We start from the raw sequence: 12,871 nt of genomic DNA on the forward strand, positions 1-12,871 counted from the left end.
TAATAGGATGAGAATATTGGCCACATCAAAAAACTAAATTGGATTTGGATTAGACAAGACTAATGGTAGGGTGGGTCAAATTTCTTATTGTTTGGGGTCAGGTTTTAGAAATTCTTGAAAGGGGAAAGTCCCTTTAGGGGAAATTTTTTAAAGACTGTATCAATTTGTGTGCTTTCCATGGACAAACTATGTTTCATGTATACTGTGTTCAGTTCAGTTCAGTTCAGTCGCTCAGTCGTGTCCGACTCTCCGCGACCCCATGAATTACAGCACGCCAGGCCTCCCTGTCCATCACCAACTCCCGGAGTACACTCAAACTCATGTCCACAGAGTCGGTGATGCCATCCAGCCATCTCATTCTCTGTCGTCCCCTTCTCCTCCCGCCCCCAACCTTTCCCAGCATCAGAGTCTTTTCCAGTGAGTCAACTCGTCGCATGAGGTGGCCACTGTGTTAGACTCTTAAAAAAAGTTTTTTCTCCACAATTAAGATTATGTCTTCTAGAAGATGAGAGGAAAATCTCCCACTGGAAATGGCTTTCAATCCACTTGCAAACTCCCTGAAGGCCAAACCACTTTTAACTTTCTCTTTATGTCTAATTATACCTAGGACAGTTTGAGTTGGAATTTAATGCAATTGAATCAAACAGGATTACATAATTGAAGAATTTGGTTCTTGTTGCTACCCTTTTGAGATGGCCTTGATAAAAGCAAACTAGGCTTGCATGCTGGCTCTGAGCCCTTCTGTCTTTCCTTATCATCTTCATCCTGGGGATATAGTCTCTTGAGCAAAGAAAACAACTGATTACACTTTAAAACTCCCTCTGATAACCTAGAGCTTCCTAACCTAAGCTTAGCTTCCCACAGACTTAATTCAAAGTCTTTGCTTGCTAAGTTGCTTTAGTTGTGCTGACTCTGTAGCCCTACAGACTGTCGCCTATGAGGCTCCTATTGCATAGGAAACTGGAATGTTAGGTCCATGAATCAAGGCAAATTGGAAGTGGCCAAACAGGAGATGGCAAGAGTGAACATAGACATCCTAGGAATCAGTGAACTAAATGGACTGGAAAGGGTGAATTTAACTCAGATGACCATTATATCTACTACTGTGGGCAGGAATCCCTTAGAAGAAACGGAGTAGCCATCATGGTCAACAAGAGTCCAAAATGCAGTACTTGGATGCAATCTTAAAAACGACAGAGTGATTTATGTTCGTTTCCAAGGCAAACCATTCAATATTACAGTAATCCAAGCCTATGCCCCAACCAGTAATGCTGAAGAAGCCAAAGTTGAACGATTCTATGAAGACCTACAAGACCTTTTAGAACTAACACCCAAAAAAGATGTCCTTTTCATTATAGGGGACTGGAATGCAAAAGTAGGAAGTCAAGAAACACCTGGAGTAACAGGCAAACTTGGCCATGGAGCACGAAATGAAGCAAGGCAAAGGCTAATAGAGTTTTGCCAAGAGAATGCACTAGTCATAGCAAACACCCTCTTCCAACAACACAAGAGAAGACTCTACACATGGACATCACCAGATGGTCAACACCAAAATCAGATTGATTATATTCTTTGCAGCCAAAGATGGAGAAGCTCTATACAGTTAGCAAAAACAAGACCAGGAGCTGACTGTGGCTCAGATCATGAACTCCTTATTGCCAAATTCAGACTTAAATTGAAGAAAGTAGGGAAAACCACTAGACCATTCAGATATGACCTAAATCAAATCCCTTATGATTATACAGTGGAAGTAAGAAATAGATTTAAGGGACTAGATCTGATAGATAGAGTGCCTGATGAACTATGGACGGAGGTTTGTGACATTGTACAGGAGACAGGGATCAAGATCATCCCCATGGAAAAGAAATGCAAAAAAGCAAAATGACTGTCTGAGGAGGCCTTACAAATAGCTGAGAAAAGAAGAGAAGTGAAAAGCAAAGGAGAAAAGGAAAGATATAAGCAAATGAATGCAGAGTTCCAAAGAATAGCAAGGAGAGATAAGAAAGCCTTCCTCGTGATCAATGCAAAGAAATAGGGGAAAACAATAGAATAGGAAAAACAAGAGATCTCTTCAAGAAAATTAGAGATATCAAGGGAACATTTGATGCAAAGCTGGGCTCAATAAAGGACAGAAATGGTATGGACCTAACAGAAGCAGAAGATATTAAGAAGAGGTGGCAAGAATACACAGAAGAACTGTACAAAAAAGATCTTCACAACCAAGATAATCACGATGGTGTGATCACTCACCTGGAGCCAGACATCTTGGAATGTGAAGTCAAGTGGGCCTTAGAGAGCAGAGCTATGAACAAAGATAGTGGAGGTGATGGAATTCCAATTGAGCTATTTCAAATCCTGAAAGATGATGCTGTGAAAGTGCTGCACTCAATATGCCAGCAAATTTGGAAAACTCAGCAGTGGCCACAGGACTGGAAAAGGTCAGTCTTCATTCCAATCCCAAAGAAAGGCAATGCCAAAGAATACTCAAACTACCGCACAATTGCACTCATCTCACACGCTAGTAAAGTCATGCTCAAAATTCTCCAAGCCAGGCTTCAGCAATATGTGAACCGTGAACTTCCAGATGTTCAAGCGGTTTTTAGAAAAGGCAGAGGAACCAGAGATCAAATTGCCAACATCCTCTGGATCATGGAGAAAGCAAGAGAGTTCCAGAAAAACATCTATTTCTGCTTCATCGACTATGCCAAAGCTTTTGACTGTGTGGATCACAATAAACTGTGGAAAATTCTGAAAGAGATGGGAATACCAGACCACCTGACCTGCCTCTTGAGAAACCTGTATGCAGGTCAGGAAGCAACAATTAGAACTGGACATGGAACAACAGACTGGTTCCAAATAGGAAAAGGAGTACGTCAAGGTTGTATATTGTCACCCTGCTTATTTAACTTATATGCAGAGTACATCATGAGGAACGCTGGGCTGGAAGAAGCACAAGCTGGAATCAAGATTGCTGTGAGAAATATCAATAACCTCAGATATGGAGATGACACCACCGTTATGGCCGAAAGTGAAGAGGAACTAAAAAGCCTCTTGATGAAAGTGAAAGAGGAGAGTGAAAGGTTGGCTTGAAGCTCAACATTCAGAAAACGAAGATCATGGCATCTGGTCCCATCACTTCATTGGAAATAGGTGGAAAAACAGTGGAAACAGTGTCAGATTTTATTTTTTGGGCTCCAAAATCACTGCAGATGGTGATTGCAGCCATGAAATTAAAAGACACTTACTCCTTGGAAGGAAAGTTATGACCAACCTCGATAGCATATTAAGCAGCAGAGACATTACTTTGCCAACAAAGGTCCATCTAGTCAAGGCTATGGTTTTTCCCGTGGTCATGTATGGATGTGAGAGTTGGACTATGAAGAAAGCTGATCGCCGAAGAATTGATGCTTTTGTTCATTTTTTTTTTTTTTTTTTAGTCTGTTAGAAACCAATATTCTGTGTCCCTGGACACATATTGCTATTGTTACCAGTGACCGGGAAGAATGCCAATCCCTCTATAATACTTTCAAGTCTGTTTTATGAAAAGAAAGAAAAAATAAGAAAGAAACATTTTTGCCACAGGTTTTTTTCTATAATTAATTTGTCTAATAATAAATTTTAGTCTTGCATGAATGCAGCAATGTTTTTCACATTGACTTCCCAGAATTCATAGCTAGATGAGGTCACATGCAAATTTCAAAGGTCAAACTAGATCAAAGGTCAGTAGGAGAACCAAATATGATGTGAGGTCAGAAAGACATCAGAAACAATGACGGGACGATGAAACTTTTTTGAGACGCCACAGGGACATGCTAGGCAAACGGTGAACTAACGGGCATGAAGATGTCCTAAGAAAGCTAAAATAAGAGCAGGGAGCCTCTGGGGGGAGGATCAGTAAGGTTTGCTGTCGTTTTTGGAGCGCTTCAGCTGGACCTTCAAGCGTTTCATGCCAATCTGAAAGCCATTCATAGCCTGGAGAGCAGCTTGCGCAGACACGGGATTGTCGTAGCTAACAAAACCAAAGCACTTGCTCAGATTGGTCTGTTTGTCAATGAAGACTTTAGCAGAGATAACATTTCCAAAAGGCATGAACATCTGCAGGATGTCCTGGTCTCCAAACTCCTGTGGAAGGTGGTAAATAAAGAGGTTTGCACCCTCTGGACCTTCCTTCTGGCTGCCGGCGGCGCTCTGCTGCTGCAGCAGGCTCGGGCTGTACAGCGTGGGCAGCGCCGCGGCCGCGTACTGCTGGATCCCTGAGTAGGCCTGGGTGAGGGCGTCCATGGTGCCCGCCGTGCCATTCGTCAAGCCCGTGGCGCCAAGTCCTCCATTCAGAGCCGCCATACCTGAGAGCATTGAGCAACAAGGACAGGCAGGCGGTCAAAGCAAATTCCTTGTTTTAGGGGAACTAGGTCCTGGGGCATAGAGGCGGCATGGAGGGGTGTGTGCAAACACTCGTCTGCTAGTGCATTAATGTTATTCAGTCCGACAGTGGCTCCTGCCAGTCCTTGCAGAGTCCCGAGAGAGGTCAGAGAATTCATGGCTGCACCAGCAGTGGAGTTGGGGGTTGAAGCAGCCACGGGACTGGTGAGAGCTCCCAGGGCGCTGCTCGTGGTGGACAGAGGGTTTGCATTGGTGGTGGTGGCTGAGGTCTGGGCTGCGGCTGCAGCCGCCGCCAGCGTGGCCAGGTTCTGTAACTGTAAAGCATTCATGCCCGCCATCTGCTGAATGCCACTGAATGCACCCAGGTTGCTGGAGGAGGTGGCCTGCTGCAGAAGCGCCAGGTACTGCGGGGTGAGGCCGCCCAGACCCGTCAGGTTCCCCCAGGTGGCAGTGTTGAGCTGCTGCATCTGCTGCGCCAGCTGCTGCTGGAGGCGTCTTTGCTCCTTGTCCTTCTGGGTGTCCGCGAACTTCACCACGATCGGTGAAGAGCAGCCCTCCATGGTCTGAGACTGATGCATGGCTTTGATTGCATTCTGTGCCATTGCCCTTGTAGAAAATGTGACAAACGCACAGCCTCAGCTCAGCCCGTCGGGCCCCTGGAGGATCCGGCATTCTTCTATCTGGCCAAACGGAGAAAACATCACCCGGATGTCATTCTCGTTACATTTCTTCGAAACCATTCCTATGAACAATTTTCTGTCTTCCATGGCGTTTGATTTTTCACTATCTGCAGGTTTCATCTGAATGGGATGATGCATCCCAGGTAAAGTTTTAATATTGTGCAGTGCATTCTGGGCCTCAAGTGCAGCTTTTCTTGTATAAAATGTTACGAAACAACAACCTTTACTCTGGGGAGGGTTCTGACTCCGGTCCCGGAGGACATTGATCTGGTAGACAGCTTCGTAAGGCTCAAAAAGTTCTTTCAGCTCCTTTTCTGACCAGGACCGGGGGATCTGTCTGACAAACATCTTAATGGCATCTGGGTCTGGTTGGTCTGAGTGATCCAAAGCGCCATTCATCTTGTTGTCTGTGCCGTTAATTCTGTTGGGAACTAGCAGGCGGCCCTCGACCATCATCAGAATTGATGCTTTTGAACTGTGGTGCTGGAGAAGACTCTTGAGAGTCCCTTGGACTGCAAGGAGATCCAACCAGTCCATTCTAAAGGAGATCAAAACTGGGTGTTCATTGGAAGGACTGATGCTAAAGCTGAAACTGCAATACTTTGTCCATCTCATGCGAAGAGTTGACTCACTGGAAAAGAGTCTGATGCTGGGAGGGATTGGGGGCAGGACGAGAAGGGGACAGCAGAGAATGAGATGGCTGGATGGCATCACCGACTCAATGGACATGAGTTTGAGTGAACTCCGGGAGTTGGTGATGGACAGGGAGGCCTGGCGTGCTGTGATTCATGGGGTCGCAAAGAGTCGGACACGACTGAGCGACTGAACTGAACTGACTGAACTGATGAGGCTCCTCTGTCCATAGGATTCTCCAGGCGAGAATACTGGAGTGGGTTGCCATGCCCTCTTCCAGGGGATTTTCCCAATCTAGGGATCCAACCCATGCTTCTTTTTTCTCCTGCACTGGCAGGTGGGTTCTTTACCACGAGTGCCACCTGGGAAGCCCTTATTCATCTACAAAGGGCTTTTAGTTTAGAGAGGAATGTATCTGAATTGAGGTGCATCAGAGCCTTTGGTAGCCACAGAGAGTTGTAAAGTCCCCCAGGTGATTCCCCACTATCTCTTCCACCTACAACCCCCGAAACACAGACCAATTGGAAACAACTGCCCCAAATAATATCTTTATCTTAAGTCTGAAAGTTGACTTCTTTCTCAAAACCCCTGGCACTGTGTGACTGGGAACAGTGAGATCATCTTTACTTTTATTGAGGAAACATCACTATCCAGAGTCCTTGTGGTTGTTTAGTAGCTAAGCCATGTCCGATTTTTTTTGCAACCTCATGGAGTGTAGCCCACCAGGCTCCTCTGTCCATGGGATTTCTTGGGCAAGAATACTGGAGTGGGTTGCCATTTCCTCCTCCAGGGGAATCTTCCTGATCCAAGGATCAAACCCACATCTCCTGCATTGGCAGGTGGGTTCTTTACCACTGAGCCAAGAGGGAAGCCTATCCAAAGTCCTTGTGAAGACGTGAAGACGCTCAGTCGTGTCCGACTCTTTGCGACCCCATGGACTGTAGCCCACCAGGCTCCTCCCTCCATGGGATTCTCCAGGCAAGAGTACTGGAGTGGGTTGCCATTTCCTTCTCCAATCCAAAGTCCTTATTGTGCCTAAATACTTGGTAGAAAAAACACTTCCGAGGATAGGATGAAAGACAGCTCAATGATGTAATACATGATATTACAGATTAGAATTTATGTTGCTTTGTCTGTTAAACTGAGACATATTTCAGGAATGTTTGAGATAATAGGATGGAGAAATGTGCCTGGTGTAGAACATAGGGAAAGCCAAGAGTTGAATTTTAAAAGTATGATCCAGAGAGTGCTCTTGGCTACCCATTTCCTTCCCTCATCATTAAACCACAGTCTCCCTTTCACCAGGACTGTAGTTAAATCCCAGAAATGCCTACTGGGGCAGTGTCCTGGGGAAAGCAGCTCTTGACCAACCACCTTCTCTCCTCCTTTGGCAGAGTGTTCATCTCCATGACTAATCTGACATAGTGAAAACTTAGGCTGTTCTCTACATCTGCATCTCTATCCCTGCCCTGCAAATAGGTTCATCCATATCACTTTTCTAGATTCCACAGATATACATTAATACACATTTGTTTTTCTCTTCCTGAGTTACTTCATTCTGTGTGACAGTCTCTAGGTCCATCCATGTCTCTACAAATGACCCAATTTCATTCCTTTTGATGGCTGTGTAATACTCCATTGTGTATACATACCACATCTTAGAGAACAGACTTGTGGACACAGCAGGGGAAGGAGAGGGTGGGACGAATTAAGAGAGTAGCATTGACATATATACAGTATCACGTGTAGAACAGATACTAGCAGGAAGCTGCTGTATAGCACAGGGTGCTCAGCTCGGTGATCTGTGCTGACCTAGAGGGGTGAGATGGGGACTGGGAGGGAGGTCCAAGAGAGAGGGGATGTATGTATACACAGCTGATTCATTTTGTTGTACAGCAGAAACTAACATGATATGGTAGAGCAACTACACCTGAATTCTAAAAGAGAAAGAAAAAAAATAATAACTTAAACTGGGTGTGCTTTCTTCTAGGAAGGCTCTCAGATTAGGAGGGCAAAGCAGATCAGAGAGGCCACAGGGAAAAGAACACATTTGTTGGTTGCTCAGTGGGGATGCAAACTTAAAGAGAGAAAGACAACAAAGGCCATGGGGGTTTTGTCTCCAAGCAGGAAAGCAGACAGGAAGTCAGAAATCAAAGCAGAACAAACAAGGAGCCCAAGGCTGGTGTTCATATGCCCTGCTACTGCTAAGTCACTTCAGTCATGTCCGACTCTGTGCAACCCCATAGATGGCAGCCCACCAGGCTCCCCCGTCCCTGGGATTCTCCAGGCAAGAACACTGGAGTGGGTTGCCATTTCCTTCTCCAACGTGTGCAAGTGAAAGTGAAGTTGCTCATTCATGTCTGACTTGTAGCGACCCCATGGACTGCAGCCTACCAGGCTCCTCTGTCCATGGGATTTTCTAGGCAAGAGTACTGGAGTGGCTTGCCATTGCCTTCTGCGTGGCTGAGAATATAAATATGGCTGAGCAATGGTCAATCCATACAACACACACAATGAGCTCCCTGCTCATGTCCTCAAGAAGCGTATGCCCACACTGTGGGTAATGGAATAGGGACATGACTTCAACAGAGGTGAGGAGACTGAAAGCCTGACTTGATCATGGTGAGCACACTCCCTCAAAGCCGGAGAATTCAGATTGAGAGAATAGTTTTGATCTAGAGAGAAAGGACAGCACTTAAACTTATTACAAGAATAATGTTCAACACATTCTTACAGGAGTGAGGTGGGAGAAGAAGAGAAAACACACACGCACACATCAACTTACAGCAAGAGATGAAATTAGAGAAACTAACAAGAAAGGACAAAGGTTCTTAGAAGAGAAGCCTGACAATGATAATATTAGCTGCTCATATTTATGTAGTATTCACTGTGCATTCAGGTCTCACAAACAGGATTGGCAAACTTTTCCTGGAAAGAACGAGGTAGTCTTATGGACCATATGGTCTCCATCACAGCTATTCAGCTCTGCCCAAGAAAGCAGCCATAGAAAATAAATAAAGGAATTGGCAGGGCTGTATTTGCTCCCCAGGCCTTAGTTCTTCACCTGATGCAGAGACAGTGGTATGATTATCCTCATTGTAGACGTGAAGCCTGAGGCTCAGAAGGATTGAGGGAGAGTGAGTGGTCTGGTTCTCCCTTGGCTGGAACAACCGCAGAGCTTGAGTTCACCTGGAAGAGACCTGTGGAATGCCAGGTATGCTAGGCACCATGGCACTGGGCATAGGTGCCTGGCAGTACCTGGCATTCTTCAGATAGCCCTCACATTAGGACTAAAAAAACCCAACCGCAAGCCCAAACTGTACCATTCAACAGTCACCACAAATGTGATGATTCAAAAGCATGTTGGGGATGAAGATATGGGATATAAAGGAACAAAGCCTGTGTAATCCTTGGTTGCGTTCTTTGGGGGCGTGCGTGCGTGCTGTCACTTCAGTCATGTCCGACTGTTTGTGACCCCATGGACTGTAGCCCGCCAGGCTCCTCTGCCCATGGGATTCTCCAGGCAAAGATACTGGAGTGGGGTGCCATTTCCTCCTCCAAGGGATCTTCCCAACCCTGGGATGGAACCCAAGTCTCTTATGTCTCCTGCATTGGCAGGCAGGTTCTTTACCATTAGTGCCATCTGGAAAGCCCATGGCCTCTCAATTCTTTGCCTCTCCTAGTGCTGCCCATACAGAATCTCCCAGGGGAGATGTGACTGGCTGATGTTGGGAAAGTGTGATGTCTTCAGAGCCAGACAGCCCTGTCTTCAGGCTCCTGCTCACCTACCAGTGGGTGTACCATCTTGGGCAGTGGACAGATGGGCCCCTGCCTTTTAAGAGCTTGAAATCTAGAACAGAAGGCATGTAACAGATTTCACATTATCACGGCTCTTCCTGAAGTGGTTTCGCTATTGTATCTTTAAGACTAACATATTGAAGTGTATGTTTGCCATTGAAGTCTCGTGTTTGGCACTCCTCGAAGGCTAGGATTTTCTGCTGCATCACTTAGGGTATTTACAACACTGATGCTGATAAAAATAAATACCACAGTGACAGTAATGGGGGTCTGTATTTTAATTGCCAAAGGATTGCAAAACTTCACTAACAGAAAAAGAAGACGTGAAAGAAAGCAGAGTCATGACATGATACACATTTCTGTTTCAGTGGAAACCCTAAAATCACAAAGATGTCACCCTCTTTAGCAATTTTTTAAAGCTGTGGGAATTCACAGCCAAGGTCTGAGATCCAGACAGGCTTCTTCTTACCTTCTTATATTTTCCTCTTTGGGACAAAACAGGAAGAAACTTGCAAATGAAGACAGTACCGGAAAGCCTGCTAATTTTCCTGGGAGCTCTGCTCTGTGTGGGGGAAAGGCTAGCACTTAAGACTGGCCCTGGGTGAGCAGGGAGACCCATGCTCCAAGCTGCACCAGACGGAAGGACTTCACTCAAGAACAAAAGGAGCCTGAAGCTCATTAAGTGTCTTTTAATTAGACTTTTCTGACCTGAGCCTTCAGTGCTGCTTCTGTCATCCCGAGAGGGCTATAGTTGGTGTGTGTTCAACTCTAAGCTGCGGCTTCCACTTGTATAATTTGTCATGTCAACCTTGTGTGGTCCAATATAGTGACTACTAGCCACCTGTGGCTATTTAGATTTAAATCCGTCATAATTAATTGAAAGGAAAATTTCATTTCCTCAGTGACACTAGCTGCATTTCAAATGTTCATCAGCCACATGTGGTGAGGGGCTAGCATGTCGGACAGTGCAGATACAGAACGTTTCTATCACTGCCAACAATCTTCTCGGATGGCACTGTCCCTGAAGAATGACAGCCATAGAGCAAGTATTGTCCAAGGACCTAGCTTGATGAAGCTCATGCAAATGCACTCATGTCCTCATTGCATTTTCCACTGTGCAATGGCTGGCTTGGTTTAAAATTTACATGTGAACAACGTAAAAAGTGCAAGAGAGAGGAAGACAATATATCGAAATATCAAGCATGAATGTTTTGAGGGGTTGGAATATGGGCTATTTTGTTTCTGACTACCTGTAGTGAACTGTGAAGCTAGAGATTTTGTTTTGTTTTGAATCTGCCCCTCCCACAGCATATGACACAGGGAGAGTTCCTGAAACCAACCATGCCTGAAGCTATCCACTCCAGTTGAATTTCCTCCAACTGAGCCAGTTCAGCTGATTTGAGCTGGGTTTTTGTTACTACCAAACAATGACTAATTTTGAGCTTTTATGAATTTTTATCACTTCTAAAATGTGTATATATTTCTCCTAAAAGTGGAGGAAAAAAGACTTTTGAAAAGTAAGTATGATAAATTATATTCTATTCTGTTTTTCTTGCTTGTGTTGATATTTTAATCCTTACGAAGCAGTTTACCCAAATAAGCTAGAAATGATTTCCAAAAATCCACAAGGAACACATAAACACACCCAAATAACTTTGCTTATTAAGAGGAAATTTGAGACAACTGTTATTGCTCAACTGTTTGGAGTCTTGGCAGAAAAACTCCCCCAAATACGATTGGAACATCTTCAGTGATTCCTGTCGTCAGACTTGGTTGTGAAATACAGAGTAACATCTCACTTGACCAGTGAAACCCAAATTAGCACAATTTATCATTAGAAAGCATTCTCATTTGTTAATCTGGCTAGTTGCAGGGATAGTAAATCACAATTTTCCATTTTAACAAATAAGCCTATTTGCAAGTCCTCTGACACCCAGCTTGGCTGATCAAACGCCTCTATCAGAATTGGCTTGAAACAGACTGGAGGGAATTTGCCCTGGGATGAGATCTGAGTTGGTGATGTTGTTGAAGAGATTTCAAATTATCCCATTCTGCAGATCCTTTATCCTTTTTAATTGACTGGCCAGCAATGGAGTCACATAGCTATTTATATCTCTCACTTTCGGCAGCTCCACCAAGCACCAAATGTCAGTGTCTCCTTGACTATGACTCTTGAGGCTGGCATGGTGGCTTCTAGGCTCTTTTTGATTCCCAGGAGTTGCTAGTGGTAAAGACCCGCTTGCCAATGCAGGAGATGTAAGAGACGCGGGTTCTGTCCCTGGGTCGGGAATCCCCTGGAGGAGGGCATGGCAACCCACTCCAGTATTCTTGCCTAGAGAATCCCATGAACAGAGGAGTCTGGTGGGCTACAGTCCATAGCGTCGCAAAGGGTCAGACCCAACTGAAGCAATTCAACATAGCATTTAAACACATGAATCCTTTCCTTGAAGACACACATTCCACAGTTTGCTTAGAGGTGGCTCCAGAGGCTGGATAGGGTCCGTTGGAATGTGCTGCCTGCTGACTTTTTGCCCTGCCCACCCCCCACCCCCACCAAGGCTGGTCCTTCATTTGCTATAGCAACTGCTCCTGGGCTTGGTCTCTTCCTTCAAGGGGGAAGGCTGAGCTACAGGGCAGGCGGCTAACTAAGGGCTGAGTTGTCTGCAGCTGTGCAGGAGGAAGTGTCTGACATCCGCACACTGGATGTTCTGGTACTGGCTCCCTCCACAGAAACCTCTCTTCCTGCTATTGTTACCCTGTGGATTTTCCCTTTTGGCCTCCCCAAAAGCAAACCTTCTCTTCTTTCCTTCCCCAAACTGCCTCTCTTTTCTCAGCAGCCTCTCATATTGTGTATGAGCTTCCCAGCATGGCCCTTATGCCCAACAGCATCTGTGACTTGTATAAATCTGGGATTTCTCCAGGCCATCATTCCACATGAGTGATATCGCTGTGGTCAGGGGGCACACTTTTCAAAGGTTTTTCATATTTGCTATCTCATTTGAGCTTCATACCCTCTCTGAGAACTAGATAAGGTGGCCTTATCATCTGTATTTTGGAGATGAAGAGGCTATTACATTTTTTCCTACTTAAAATCTAATAGGACATCATTTCTTTTCACTTGACTTTTTGGCTTTGAGGCTTGTCAGTAATGAACATTCTCAAGGGTATCGGAGATGGTTGCAATGGTTCCCAGTCATAGGAAGAGCAGCAAATAATATAGTTTATCAATATTTCTCCTTATCAAAAATATGTTTTATTTATTAGCTTTAGCTGGGCACTCTTGTACAACTGCATTAAGGAAGATAAAAATGTATTCTTCTCTTTCTGTTTCCCACTAGGAAAAATTTCTACAGCCTGAATATTATTACAGCTAATAATAA

General features: G+C 44.9%; 1 protein-coding gene across 1 annotated transcript; it reads right to left on the reverse strand.

Annotated features, from left to right (window-relative positions):
• Positions 1 to 3,597: 3,597 nt before the first annotated feature.
• Positions 3,598 to 5,516, reverse strand: LOC129538315 (CUGBP Elav-like family member 2). Its single transcript, XM_088828139.1, is given in 2 exon segments — positions 3,598 to 4,405; positions 4,447 to 5,516. Coding segments are annotated over 2 exon segments (1,584 nt in total). The 3' UTR covers positions 3,598 to 3,891.
• Between the last annotated feature and the right edge of the window lie 7,355 nt (positions 5,517 to 12,871).

Source organism: Moschus berezovskii, chromosome 2 (genome assembly GCF_049115385.1).
Source record: "Moschus berezovskii isolate FMDL1 chromosome 2, NW_MosBer_1.0, whole genome shotgun sequence".
In the NCBI taxonomy this organism is placed as follows: Eukaryota; Metazoa; Chordata; class Mammalia; order Artiodactyla; family Moschidae; genus Moschus; species Moschus berezovskii.